Source organism: Vipera berus, assembly GCF_964194415.1.
Source record: "Vipera berus genome assembly, contig: HAP1_SCAFFOLD_119, whole genome shotgun sequence".
In the NCBI taxonomy this organism is placed as follows: Eukaryota; Metazoa; Chordata; class Lepidosauria; order Squamata; family Viperidae; genus Vipera; species Vipera berus.
In genome coordinates this window covers 24,268-39,272 of record NW_027673591.1, presented here as the reverse complement: position 1 = coordinate 39,272, position 15,005 = coordinate 24,268, and the positions used below count along the sequence as shown (strand labels likewise).

General features: G+C 44.7%; 1 protein-coding gene across 1 annotated transcript; it reads left to right on the top strand.

Annotated features, from left to right (window-relative positions):
* Positions 1 to 2,104: 2,104 nt before the first annotated feature.
* Positions 2,105 to 7,274, top strand: LOC308679278 (uncharacterized protein; the record flags this gene model as incomplete). Its single annotated transcript, XM_081346884.1, has 2 exons — positions 2,105 to 2,154; positions 4,220 to 7,274. 2 exons carry the CDS (start codon positions 2,105 to 2,107, stop codon positions 7,143 to 7,145), a joined length of 2,976 nt encoding a protein of 991 aa, XP_081203010.1. The 3' UTR covers positions 7,146 to 7,274.
* Positions 7,275 to 15,005: the final 7,731 nt, after the last annotated feature.

Genomic DNA, 15,005 nt, shown 5'->3' with positions numbered 1-15,005 from the left:
GGAATATCTTCTAATCTTTTATAGTCAGAGAGCAGACCCCACTCCTTTTTGGAACCCACGATGTTGCCTAGTTTGAGGATGAAATAAATGTCTTGTCTTGCAAGAAAACAGCCAAGCTCCCGAGAGCACTGAGGACCCCATAACCTGTGGGGGCAGCTCCCAGTGGCCTCTTGCAGGCTACAGGGCAAGAGTTCAGCACAAAAGCTGTCCATGTGCCAACTCAATGTGGCAGGGCATTTTTTCTTAGGACTGCCAGAAAGCGGTCTCCAACCACGCGAGTTAGGAACTTCAACATCTGCAGAGATGCTGTCACTCCCAAACTTCCTATTATCACATCCATATTCTGCGCTCTCAGTCAGGGTGAGACTTCCCCATTCTTTGATTTTCTAAGAATAGCCACTCTTTGTGTTCTGTTGCCAAAAGTCAAAATGCTGCTGGCCTTAGGGCCTTTTGAAACCCACAGCTAACGTTGAATGACATTACCCTCAGAGGTTTTTTGGGGGTTTTTTTGCTCAATAAAATTTTTTAAAAATGAAATATTGTAGATGGTGGAAATTCTAGAACAGAAAGGGTTTTTTGGGGGGGGGCAGGGTTATTTTGTTAAAACCAAATAATGTTTTGGGGAAATAGATCGTGAGCCAACAGTAGCCAGCCAAGCTTCATTTACTAAGTGTCCCTATTATCTGAAGCCATATAAGAGTTAGCCAATTCCATTAATGGAGGAAAACTGAGATTAAAAAGATGATCAAATTGATCTCTTCTTATTTAAAAAGCGGGGGAGGAATTATATAATAATAATAGTAATAATAATAGTAATAATAATAATAAGTTGGAAGGGACCTTGGAGGTCATCTAGTCTAACCCCCTGCTCAGGCAGGAAACCCTATACCATTTCAGACAAATGGCTGGCCAGTCTCTTCTTAAAAACTTCCAGTGTTGGACCATTCACCGCTTCTGGAGGCAGGTTGTTCCACTGGTTAATTGTTGTCACTGTCAGGAAGTTTCACTTTATTTCTAGGTTGCTTCTCTCCTTGATTAGTGTCCCATCTCTCAGATGTGGTGGAAGCCATTCAGATAGTTTTGACTAGGTAACCGTGCTTAATTATCACCTTTTGCAAACTTCTGACACTTAAGAGTACAGCATCCAGTTTTACTTACCGTATTATAAAAAAGATGCGGAGACTCTGGAAAGGGTGCAGAAAAGAGCAACAAAGATGATTAGGGGACCGGAGGCTAAAAGATATGAAGGACAGTTGCAGGATTTGGGTATGTCTAGTCTAGTGAAAAGACTAGGGGTGACATGATAGCAGTCTTCCAATATTTGAGGGGGCCAACTTATTTTCCAAAGCACCAGAAGGCAGGACAAGAAGCGAAGGATGGAAACTGATCAAGGAGAGAAGCAATCTAGAACTAAGGAGAAATTTCCTGACAGGGAGGACAATTAGCAATGGAATGGGATGCCTCCAGAATTTGTGGGTGCTCTGACACTGGAGACTTTTAAGAAGAGATTGGCAACAATTTATCTGAAATGGTATATAGGGTTTCCTGCTTGAGTAGGGAGCTGGAAAAACAGCCTCCCACGTCCCTTCCAACTCTGTTATTCTGTCCTGTCCTGTCCTGTTCTGTTCTGATAAGCAAAGTCAGTTATGATGGTTGCAGCGCCCTGGGGTCACGCCATAGACTTTGGCAGCCTTCTGATGAGCAAAGTCCATGGGAAAGCCAGATCCACTTAACAGCCGTGTTACTAACTTAACAACTGCAGCGATTCGCTTAACAACTGTGGCAAGAAAGGTCGCAAAATGCAGCAGAAATGTTTAGGCTCCATTGTGGCTGTGTAATCGAGGGCTACCCACCCGTGAGAAGTACCTGCAGAAAACTCTGTGCAATTGCTTGTCCGCGTGCCTTTGGTCTCACACCTTGCCTTCCTCACCAAAACCCCAGATGTCACAGATTCTGACATTATCAACTGCCTCTCCTCAGTGACTGTAAAAAGGGAACACCCGGGGGTTGCCAGAAAAGCGAAAACAGAAACTGTACCTAGCTCACTTCCCCCTTAACTACTGTATAAGCAGGCTGATATGTGCATTTTTAAACTTTCGCACGTATGGCAGGAAAAGTTACTTTAGCTTCTGCTCTGCTGAAGCTGAGCTTACTGTATTAGTGGAGACCCGAGGCATATGGAGGAAACAGGTAGGAACTTGTCAATTGCTTGGTAGGTAGCTTATGCTTCCCCCAGCCCTTTTTTTTCTTCTTAAAGAGAGCAAGGACTCCTTCTGACTCCTGGATTCAATATTTCAATATTTGCAAAAAGGCTGTGAGTGAGCTCTTGTGGGTCTGGAGGAGTCTGTGTTTTTTTTCAAAGATGCTTTAGAGCTGGCAGTCCCTAACATTGCTGGTTGGAGAACGGAAGTGTTTGCCAGATTTGCAATTTTATCCACCTGCGTCAGACAGAAATAGCTTCCGTGGATTTATTCAAGGATCTGGTCTCACCGGGCCAGAATGCGGGAGGCCATGAGTTCTAGTTCTACCTGAGCCAGGACAGTCAGCTGGGCCAGTCACTCTTCTCAGCTCAACCCACTTCACAGGGTGATTGCTGTGGGGCAAAATAGGAGGGAGAAGGTATGTTGGATATGCTTACTGCCTTGAGTTATTTGTCAAACTAATAAAGGTAGGAAATAGGTAGGTAGGTAAGTAGGTAGGTGGGTCGATGGATGGAAAGATAGAGATGACAGATAGATAGATAGATAGACAGGAAGAAAGAAAGACAGAAAGACAAACAGGAGAGATAGATATAGATAGATAGATAGATAGATAGATAGATAGATAGATAGATAGATAGATAGATAGATAGGTAGGTAGGTAGGTAGGTAGGTAGGCAGGCAGGCAGGCAGACAGACAGACAGACACAGACAGACAGACAGACAGACAGACAGATATAAACAGACTGACCAAACTGGCTCTCAGAAGACCTCTAGAGCCGTGTTTCTCAACCTCAACAACTTTTAAGATGTGTGGACTTCAATTCCCAGAATTCCCCAGCCAGTATAGTATAACTGGCTGGGGAATTGTGGGAGTTGAAGTCCATGCATCTTAAAGTTGTTGAGTTTGAGAAACAGAGCTATTAAATTCTTGTGAACTGAGCAAAAATAGTAGAGACAAACCGCAGAGTGACTGAGCAGTGAGGAAAGAGCGAGACCTCAAACAGAGACCAAGAAAAATCATGTTTGCCACTTGTTGGGCACCACACAAGCGTCAATTGCCATATGCGGAAAGCAAGCAAGCAAGCAGCTGGTGTTTTTTTTCTTCTTCTCTTGCTTGTGGGGTAACACAAGCAATTGATTAATTGCGGAAACTACAGCCCACGTTGGAAAGAACCTTGCTGATACCAAGGTGGGGTTAGTTTCAAAAGAGGGGGTCCAGGATTGAAACCATATTTATTTTAATGCATATCACATCCCCCAAATAAAAAGAATCGATGTCAGTATAAGTCTACCCACAGAATTAAAAACATTATTTGCCCAGTGTTAGAAATTACATTTGGGAGATTTTCATTTATTTATTCGGGGTATTCAGACTTTCAGTCCATGCGGTGTCTAAATATGCACGTTTTATACTCTTTTTAACAGCTTTGGAAATGGAAAATCAGCAATCTGGTTAATACTTCCTGTCTTTTCCTACTGATTACCTCCCACTCAAGGTGTCCCTCACCTGCATGGTTTTCCTTATGTTTTAATTCTGGCCAGAAGAAAAATAAAACGGGTGAGAACAATTAAGAAGTGAGAAGCGAAAAAGAGGACAAATAAGGTGACGCTTTCCGCAATTTGTTTAAATTTCCTCCATTAATAATTGCAGCCAATAGCGAGGCAGGAGTCAGCCTCTATTTTCATCAGGCCATAAACACAGGCAGTCCTGACCATTGACCATGATATTTAAAATCTTTTTTCAGTACTATTGTTTTGGTTGTACACAGGTGTAAACGCTATTTCTGTAATTCATCAATATAAATAATCAACTGATGTTCATTTAACCTCCTGTAAATGCTCCTGCTGCAAAAATTACCAAATGGTTTATATTAAAAAAAACAACCTTCACTTTCCGTTCGGTCAATACCGTTAAAAAAAAAGATTCCCTAACTGGCACGCATAGAAATGTGTTTTTTTAAAAAAAGGTTTGATTTTCTTTGTTTGCGTTTTGGTTCTAGGTTTCCGCACTGATTCAGAAGGTTGGGAATTGAAAAATCCTATTCGGCCATGGGCCCAATGAACTTTGTACATTTTTTCCTGGCTTTTGTTCTGTTTAACACTCGGGGGACAACCGCTTACGGCTTCAGAAACTGCATCCAAACCATGAAGGATCCTTTGTATTTCAAGTGCATGCAGCGTTTCCTGAACAATATCTCCAGTATCGTAGATGACCTCCCTAATTACGCCGAAGTGGTCAACGCATCCCATAACTCCATTAAAGTCTTGCCTTACGGGAGTTTCCGTCACCTTCCAAAACTGAAACTCCTCCAGTTGAGTTATAACAAAATGGAGAGAATAGAAGGTGGCGCCTTTGAGGACCTGGCGGCCTTGGGGAGGCTAAATCTCTCCTATAACTATCTCACAAATCTTTCCCAAGGCACTTTCCTTGGCTTGGCTAACCTCACTGTCCTTCTCTTACATAATAATTACTTGCGCATGCTTCATCAGGATGCCTTTAGTCCCTTACCAAGCCTTCTGGATTTGCAGCTCCAGTTCAACAGCTTGAGCAGCTTTGACGTGGTGATTCAGAGCACACAGAAGCTAAAACAGCTGAAATACCTCAACCTCTGCAACAATAATCTGACTTTTCTTCAGCCGGAGCTGGGATTCCCACCCTCCTTGTATAGCCTGAAGCTCTGCAACAATTCTCTTCGTAAGATGGGTGGGCCAGGGCCAGGATTCCTGGGCAACGTCAGGGTGCTGGACCTATCTTACAACAAGTTCTCAAATATTTCTTCGTTTGCTAACGTTAGCCTCGGGGGACTCCAAAGATTGAAGTTGGCGGGGAACAAGGTCGATGTTCTACAGTTCTTGGATATTTCTAAAGTGAAGCCTCGCAGCCTCGATTACTCTGGATTGAGTTTAAATAAAGTGTCACAACTGACCAATGTGTGCCAGCATCTTGGGAAATCCAACCGTCCCTTCAGCCTATATCTGCAGAGCAACAACTTGAAGAACCTGAGTAGCCAAGCTTTTCTAGCTTGTCCTCCCATCTGGCTTCTAGATCTTTCGAGGAATCACCTCAGATCAGTGGACTGCATGAGGCAAATGTTGAACGCAACCGTGCAAAACCATTTGAGCACATTGTTGGTAGAGCACAATCTGTTGAAGCAGCTGAGAGGTTGCTTTAACACAACTCCCTTCGAAGAGCTGACGACCATCTCTTTCCGTTTTAATCGCATCCTCTCAATCAGCAGTTCGGCTTTCCACTACGCCCCTAATTTGATCACCCTCCATTTGAATATCAACAATATTGCTTTCCTGCATGGCAGAGCCTTGAAGGGTTTGAAACAACTCAGAGAGTTGCGTTTGGATAACAATCTTCTGACTGATATCTACAACAACAGCTTTAGTGACCTCAGCAACCTCCAGGTACTCAATCTCAGAAACAACCATGTTTCGGTTCTCTTCCCTGGCACCTTCAAGAATCTTGGGAACCTCCACATTTTAGATCTGGGGGGAAACAATATTCATAGGCTGTCCAATGTGTCATTTGAAGGGCTGAGGAATCTTTCCAAACTCTACCTGGATAACAACAACCTTCAGTACATCAGTCCTAGTTTTTTCCATCCAATCGAAAGGACTCTCCAAGTGCTAGATCTGATGGGGAACAAGATATACTTTATCAGCAAGAATCAACTCAAGCAACCTCCATTCCTGAACCTGCACAAGGTCTACGATCTCAAACTTCAACTGCAGCGACCCCACGGTTTGAGAGTCATTCCCTCGGGGTTCCTCAAGGGCTTGACCTCTTTGCGCAACCTCTACCTATCGGAGAACAAAATTCTGTCTATTGTACCCGATGTCTTTGATGACTTAAGGCAGCTGGAATACCTAACCTTGGCCGATACCAGCAATGGCCGGGGGGATCTTCCGCCCGGCATATTCAAAAATCTTAAGAACCTGACAACTCTCGATCTGGAGAACGCCGGGCTTCGCACAATGACCCTAGAGGTCTTTGGCAACCTTAGCAACCTGCGCAATCTTTTGTTAGGGAAGAACGAGATACAGACGTTCAACAGCAGCGTGGCGAAAGCGCTTCCGTCACTGAGGTACCTTGACCTACGCAAGTGCCCTTTGGCTTGCACCTGTCATAATGTGTGGTTCCAGAATTGGCTAAGCAATAGGTTGGTGCAAGTGGTCTACCTCTACAATTATTCTTGCAACTCTGGGCAACAGGCTAGTTATGTTTATAGTTTTGACACCCATGTTTGTTTCCAAGATATAGGGCTGTACCTGTTCTCAGCAACCTTCCCATTTTTACTGCTCTTTATGCTGTTACCTTTCCTTTACCATCGCAGCTACTGGCACCTAAGATATCACATCTACGTCCTGCGGGCTTGGGTCAATGACTACTGGAGGCGGGGCAAAGATGAGCATTACAAATTTGACGCCTTTGTCTCCTACAACTCGGCGGACGAGAGCTGGGTGCTAGAACAATTGGTACCTAGTCTAGAGAAAGCAGGAGCCCCGACGTTCCGGCTTTGTCTTCATCACCGGGACTTTCAGCCCGGGAGATACGTAATAGACAATATAGTCGACAGCATTCACAACAGCCGGCATACTATTTGTATAATTAGCAGGAGGTATCTGCAGAGTGAATGGTGCTCCATGGAGATTCAGCTTGCCAGTTATCGACTTTTTGATGAACTGAAAGACGTCCTGATTCCTGTGATCCTAGAAGCCATCCCTGAGAGAGAACTTTCCGTCTACCATCGGATGCGGAAAGTGATGCTGAAGAAGACGTACATTGAATGGTCCCCAGACCCTGAGGCTCAGAGGCTGTTCTGGGCTAAGTTGAGGATGGCTCTGAAGGCCAGTAATTCCGAGGACAAAGAGGAGAAAGTGACAGACTGGTATGATCAAGAAGACACGTCGGAATCGAGCCCACTGCAACCGTGATTCAACTTGAACATGCAGACTATTGGAAGTGTTGTAAGATGGCCTCTTTTCATACACTTTTTCCTTCCTCTTCACATGTTAACGATCTTGTTTACAATATGTGGTAAGCATATAAAAACACCTGGATAGATTCAAGATGGTTGGATCAGAAGATTTTTTTTCCCCTGATCGTTTTGCAATGTTATTAACATTATTCCCTCAGGTTTCTGATGTTCTCGTACACATTTGGCAGTTTAAGTAATTTTAAATTCATTTTCGTCGTGTATTTCCTACAGGGAAAAGGGCATATGGGCAAATGGACGTGCAAAGCACGATGTCTTCACATATTATGCTTAATATATCTTGGTTTACACACATATCTCAACCCCACTTAAGCCTATAGTCTAACATGATACAAAATTTTTGGACTACTATAAGTTTATGATATGAAATGATTGGACTAGTTTAATTTGATTGTTATTAGTATACAATGACCAAATTAAAATAGCCCAATAATTTTTATTAATATAAGCTTCCATAATGAAATGTGGAGAATTTTTACACAAGGTTTTAGCAGTTTAGCAATTCTGTATGCCAACTTCAACAAAATTAAAAGTAGTGGAAATGGGAGAATTCCATTTAATTTTCATACCTTTGTGAGAAGGACTAGAATTATCTCTGTGAGCAAAATTGCACATCCAGGTAAATTCATGGCAATGGCTACCAACACTCGTGAACTTTCATTTAGTACAAGTAGCTTTCGATTTACAGCCATTCATTCTGTGACCATTGGCACTGGAAAACAGTTACTCGCAACTGGTTCTCACAGTTACAACCGACCCAGTATCCCCAGTCATATGATTCAAATTCAGGTGCTTGGCAACCAGCGTGTATTACAACAATTGCAGCTTTCCAGGTCGTGTGATCGCTATTTGCCATCTTCCCAACCAGCTTCTAGCAAGCAAAATCAATGTGGGAAGCTGGATTGACTTAGCAAATGCAATGGAGGCCAATTCAGAAACCGTTGCAAGGAAATCTCTACAGTATTGGCTCCTCAGAATTTCTGTCCAAGGCAAATTTGCATTCTCTTTTGGATTCATCTGCAGAAGATGCGTGTAATCATTTGCAAGTGACATATCATCTCTAACCATCCGTGACTTCCAAGGCAGAGTAGTCCATTTCCAAATTCCTTAGCATGACAATCGGTTTCACTAATGTGAATTAGTACAGTAGTAGAATAATATGCTCATTATTGCAATTTCCTCTGTTTATTTAGACAGGGGTTCTGCACTGATTCTTTTCCGAGCAATTCCCACTCCACACGAAACTTATTGCTGTCGATGTTTACCCATCTAGCATCATTAACTGAGAAATAATCTGTTCAAGTATTCTCTTGGTATAAAGGAGCAGAGGAAAAAAACAATGAATTGGAGACCCATACTTGCATACTGAGCAGGAAAAGCAAGAGAAACAAGGCCATCCAGGCAGAATCTTCTCAGGTGGATGCATGAGTGGCCTGAGTATGGTTTTGTGTAACTTTCAAAGAACCGTATCCTAGCACTCACGGAAACAAAATAGGCGAAGGAAAAATATCAGATTTCTTTGCTAGCACAGGTAGTCCTCAACTTACAACAGTTCATTTAGTAGCCGTTCCAAGTTACAATGGCCATGAACAAAAGTGACTTATGACTGTTTTTCACATGGTTGCGTGGTCAAACTTCAGACGCTCGGCAACTGACTCATACTTCCAGGGTCCCAGGCGCATTTGTGATTTTCTGACAAGCAAAGTCAGTGGGGAAAGCCAGAATCATTGAACAACCATGTTACTAACTTTCACAATTGCAGCGACCCACTTCACAACTGTGCCAAGAATGGTCATAAAACGGGGCAAAATTGGCTTAACAACTTGTTTCACTTAGCGACAGAAATTTTGGGTTCAGTTGCGCTCGTAAGTCAAGGTCTACCTGCATCAAGTCACCGTATGAAAGTTGGGTGGTTATAAAAAATGGTTGCATAAATAAGGAAATAAAAGCTTTGCAGGCAGATTCCTGTTTAGGGATGTCAGCAGTTTCTCCCCCCCCCCATTTAGTATTTTAGTATTTTATTAAATTTGTATACTGCCCTTCTCCCGAAGGACTCAGGGCGGTGAACAGGGCATATATAAATAGAAAATACAAAAAATTAAAAGAGAATTAAACAATTGCCCAGATAAAAACAGTAACAGTATAAAAACTCATTAAAAACCCTAACGTCCCCCATCAGGCCAGGCCATCTTGTTCAAATAAATGGGTCTTCAGACCGCGCCGGAAGGAGCGAAGGTCCGGTGCCATCCGGAGCTCAACCGGCAGTTGGTTCCATAAAGCCGGAGCGCCCACAGAGAAGGCCCTCCCCCTGGGGGCCACCAGCCGACATTCTCTGACCGGAAGCACCCTGAGGAGGCCCTCTCTGTGGGAACGCACAGGGCGGAGGGAAGTTGACGCCGGCAGCAGGTGTTCCCCGAGGTACTCCGGACCCATGCCATGTAAGGACTTAAAGACCATAACCAAAACCTTTCTCAATTAGTTTGTTCCCCTGCCTCTTTAGAGTGAAGTAAGTACTTAATTAAGGGATGCGGTGGCTCAGTGGGTTAGGACGCTGAGCTTGTCGATCAGAAGGTTGACAGTTTGGCGGGTCGAATCCCGAGTGCCGCGTAACAGAGCGAGCGCCTGTTACTCGTCCCAGCTTCTGCCAACCTAGCAGTTCGAAAGCTCGTAAAAATGCAAGTAGAAAAATAGGGACCACTACGGTGGGAAGGTAACAGCGTTCCGTGCGCCTTTGGCGTCTAGTCATGCCGGCCACATGACCACAGACGTCCTCGGACAAGCGCTGGCTCTTCGGCTTTGAAACGGAGATGAGCACTGGCCCCTAGAGTCAGAAACGACTAGCACGCATGTGCGGGGGAACCTTTACCTTTAAGTACTTAATTATGCAAATGCCAACTGTTTTTATGTCACTTTGTGCAACCTGGAATCTCCCCCCCCCCAGCATATCATGAACAGTGTTACAGATCGAACTTTGTAGAAGTAAAGTCAACACCCACCACACGGGGCACATAATTGCAAAAGAGATGAAGTGTACCAGAAGCTTCGGAACGACAATCCAAATCAAACCCTATCGAGCATCTTGATGATATGGTGATGTAGATATTTATTCTGCCGTATAAAAATCATGTGGATTGTTTCCCTCCCTTCAAAAACAGCCAAAGAACAGCATTCTGTTTCTTAGAATGTAATTTAATGAAGGCTGGTAATAGGATTTTGGTGCCTCATCGTACACAATGGAAGACAAGCAACCTTAATCTTCCCTCGTAAAGCAATTGGGGCCGGCTTACCTGGGGGTGGGGGGGTGGGGGGAAAGAGACTATAATTCTGTAAGCGACCTGAACAAAACGGGCTTTAAAAAAACTGAAGAAAAAAAAATCACAGAACAAAATGATTCAGAGAGATGCAATTACAGGTCCAAATGTAGCTGATGCTACTTCTGAGTGATATGTCGTGCTGAGCAATTTTCTGTCTCTTTTCCCAAGTCTCTTAACGGTGCAGAGGTTTGCCCAGGTTTTCAGTACAACTTCATTCTGGGGAAGGCCCAGGCTTCAGGACTGGATTGCCCCCAACGATGGCCCGGTAAGGCGCAGAGAGGAGAATTCCCGTCCTCTAAAGCTTCGGAAGGGGGGAAACAAGACATGGGCAGTTGCTGTAAAACTTGCAGCTGCCGTGCGTCTTCCAATTGAAGCAGCCTTTCCAGACTACACACCTGGTTGCCGGGTCGGGAAGCTCCTTGCTCTCTAGAACTTTGAGTTTTTTCAGAGGCCTCTGCCAGCCCCCAGAGCTGCCGGCTGTGCGAGGCTCTTCCTTGCTCGGCAGACATCTTCTGGTGGTAATAGAGCCTAGGTTTTCCTTGCACAGAGAGTCCATTCTTTAGCTGAGGGTGCCGGTTGGCTGCAGAGCCCTCTTGCTGAAAACATTGCCTATAAAAAGAATGAGGCTGTTGAGAGATGACATCGAGCTGGACAAATTCCTCGGGCTGCCCTGGTTCTGAGTTCAATTCTCTGGAAGAGAGTGGCTGGGGAGCCAAGGAAGAAGAGGCCAGGGCTCGGGAGCTTGGGCGTTTGGCTTCCTTACTGGGCAGCTTAGGACTCCAGATACTTTTTAAGACATCGAAAGAAGTCTGGCATTCCGGGGCAGCTCTTTCTAGAGTGGCGAGTCCAAAGTCGAGAAGTTGAGAGAAGTTGTGCAGCTCCTGTGAAGGACGCAAGTTGTGCACCGGATGAGGCTCTGCCTCCTGTAAACTCCACTGGTCTGGGCTTAGTAGTTGATAGGCCAAAGAATACGGCTGGGGATCGGCCAAAAGGAAACAGCCAGGGCTTTTGCTAAGGCCAGCTGATCCAAAGGAATCTTGAGCAGCAAGAGGCTGACGAAGTTGGTGATGCCTTCTCGAGATCGCCATTTTTTTCAGAGGCGTTCTCTCTTTGCCTTCAGGCCTCTCCTGCCTGCCTCCGGGTTCCCCCAAGCTTGGCTCCCAGTGATGAGCGGTTCTGACCGCTGGCAGAGCACGCTGTTCCTCCAGAAGAGCAAAGGAGCTTCTGGCTGAATTCACACGCTCGGAAGACGTTGACAGAAGAGAGCGAGGCTGAGCAGCCGTGAAAAAGAAGCTCCGTTGGTCGCGTCCTTCTGGCTCAGCAAAGAATTCAAGATCTTCTCTTTGGGCTAGTCGGTCATCTGCCTGTACAGAGAAACAATTGCTACAGAGTAGTCAAAAGTGAATGGAAGGCAGCGGGATATATCAAGGGCCTCTAAACATGACAAGTTGAAGATCTGTGGACTTCCAATTCCCAGAATTCCCCAGCCAACATCCTTTACCTTCCATATGTATTAGGAGTCTGGCCACGTTAACTGGAATTCTGGGAGCCCTTCAGCAAAATCGGGGGAAGCCCAATACGCACAACTGCAACAACTAGGGTACCAGCAAATCAGGGCACTGGGGTTTGCCATGAGGATTGCAAAGATGCCATTAATATAGCACTTTGACTTACTGTATATGCTGCTCCATAGTGTTTTAGCACTTTCTGAGCTGTCTACAATGTCAGCATATTTGCCCCCAACAATCTGGGTCCCCATTTTACCGACCTCAGAAGGATGGTGAGCCGGAGTCAACCTTGAGCCGGTCAGGATCGAACTCCAGGTTGTGGGCAGAGTTAGCCTACAATACTGCCTTCCAGCCACTGTGCCACCAGGGCTCAGAGTAGAAATTTTACAGGGTTGCAGAAGGACACTGAGCTTGTCGATCAGAAGGTCGGCAGTTTGGCGGGTCGAATCCCAAGTGCCACGTAACAGAGTGAGCGCCTGTTACTCGTCCCAGCTTCTGCCAACCTAGCAGTTCGAAAGCAAGTAAAAATGCAAGTAGAAAAAATAGGGACCACTACAGTGGGAAGGTAACAGCATTCCGTGCGCCTTTGGCGTCTAGTCATGCCGGCCACATGACCACGGAGACGTCCTCGGACAAGCACTGGCTCTTCGGCTTTGAAACGGAGATGACCACCGGCCCCTAGAGTCGGAAACGACTAGCATGCATGTGCGGGGGAACCTTTACCTTTACCTTTAAGAAGCATCAGATAGCACATTAAAATCCAGAGAGGGGAAAATGGCCTTAGAGTTTACTGTGCTTACCACTTGTACTGCTCTATGTTTAGGACCGCGAGAGAAACAGGTAAGGAAAATTTGTTCTTGCTCTTTTGGGGTTTTCAGAGAAACGCTCCGCTCAGAGTTCCTACTGTTGCAGCTGCTGGATTCCTGTTCCAAAAGCAGCTTTTTCTCTCCTCTGTTATCTGGGCTGTTGAGATCTAAAAGAGGGCACAGTAAGCGAACGCAAAGAATCCCATCAGAAACTGCAAATCTACAAACACAAATCAGAGTAAATAAAGGCAAGATTAACCTACTGTGTACTGTGATAGAGAGATTCGCCACAAGGGAGGAAATGGTGTTGCAAAAGATAGAAAGGAGAAAGTGAAAAAGATTCTCTATGTTTCTTCCCCTCCCGCTCATTATCCCTGATGGCACCATAGGAAAACCAGCCGCCAATCACTTTTCTGGACACGTGACAGGATCGGGTTGGGAACGTGGGCACCCCCTCCCACTTCAACTCTGGCTCCTCTTAACACATCACTGGTCAGTCAGCCAAAACATTTTGGAAAGGGAGGGGGTTTTGAGAGTTTCAACTACTGCCCCTGGAGATCAGGATTCTCAGGTAAAACTCTTCCCCCAAGTAAAGGGAAAATCCTTGTGAAAGGCCTACCAATCTCTCTCGGATGTGCTGCAGCAGTCATATATGAAGATGGGATCTTCGGAACATTTTTTTAAAATTCGAGCCTTACTTTCTACAGGTAGACAACTTATAACAGTTTAGTGATTATTCAAAATTATAACAGCGCTGAAAAAAAATGACACGATCATTTTTCAGACTTATAACCACTGGAGCATCCCCATCCCTGAATTTTGGTCATATGATCAAAATTCAGATGTCTGACAACTCGTATTTATGACGGCCCGCAAAGGTCCTGGGGTCACACCATAATCGTTTGCAACCTTCTGGTGCACAAAGTCAATGGGAAAGCCAGATTCACTTAACAGCCTTGTTACTAACTTAAGAACTGGGGCAAGAACGGTCCTAAAATGGCACAAAACTCATTTAACAACTGTCTCACTTAACGACAGAAATTCTGGGCTCAGTTGTGGCCATAGGTATTTATGGTTTTTCCTGGGACTGGTGATTTCTTTACCAACTGGAAAATAGCACAATAAAAATATGGCCTGGTTACATTTTTTTTCTTATTTCTGTGACATTTCATTTTATCCCCAGCCCTTGAGTGAAAAGGCTCAAATTGTCCTTTGCTAAACTAGCATTAAAGTAATATTTCTCCCTTATTCTAACACCATCCTAAGTGTACTATCCGTATGGCTTTGTCATCCATTATCTTGAAGAAGTCAGGTGACTACCGTGACCGGGACGGGTGGGGGGGGGGAACAGAGGCAATAAAAGCAGGACTGGGATCAGCAATGGGAATACGCTGGCACTGTTTTTTATCGATTCGAAGATTGGCTTATAGTGAAGCGATGCCGAGATCTGTATTCAAAGGACAAAATGTGATTTGGAGCAGGCACACAGCAGCAGATGGGCAATCTTAAAGCAGCTGTTTCTTTTCCTAACCATTTTTGCCCTTCCCAGTTCAGGTGAAATCCCAAGAAAAGATTTGGTTTAAGTGGTTCTAAGAGATGCTACTGTATGTCTGTTCTTCTGGATGCTGGGATATATACTGTAGGAAACCTGGGGCGACGGAGGGGAGAGGAAGGGAGAGGAAGGATGGGTCAAAATTACAGGAAATTGAAACGAATTAAGGTTTTGTGCTGAATGCTTTAAAATCACTCACTTAAATTTGTGAGACAATTTACTCAACTGCTTTCTTTTTAAAGCGCACTGGAAAGCAAAAACAGACTGTCAAGGGAGGTTGGCCAAAATGATGCTTTTGCTAAAGCAGCTCTTTTGTTTTCAGTATTTAGAACCAACCTTTTAACGGGGTTTATACTCACACTATAATCTCTTACCTACATCCCTGGCATCCGCGTTACAACTACCTGTTTTCTTCCTGAGCAATGTCAAAGCAGAAAAATCTGGCAAGGTTTTGTTTTGCTGCAGTACGGCATTGATAACAGTCTGCCGCATTTCACTGATTAAATCACGCCCAGGGAATGTTGCCTTCAGGTCCAACAGTTTTTCTAAGTCCTGAGCAAGTTCCTTCGCCAGATGCTTAGGTTTAGTCAACCCAACTCCTTCTGCGGGAGGTGGGGG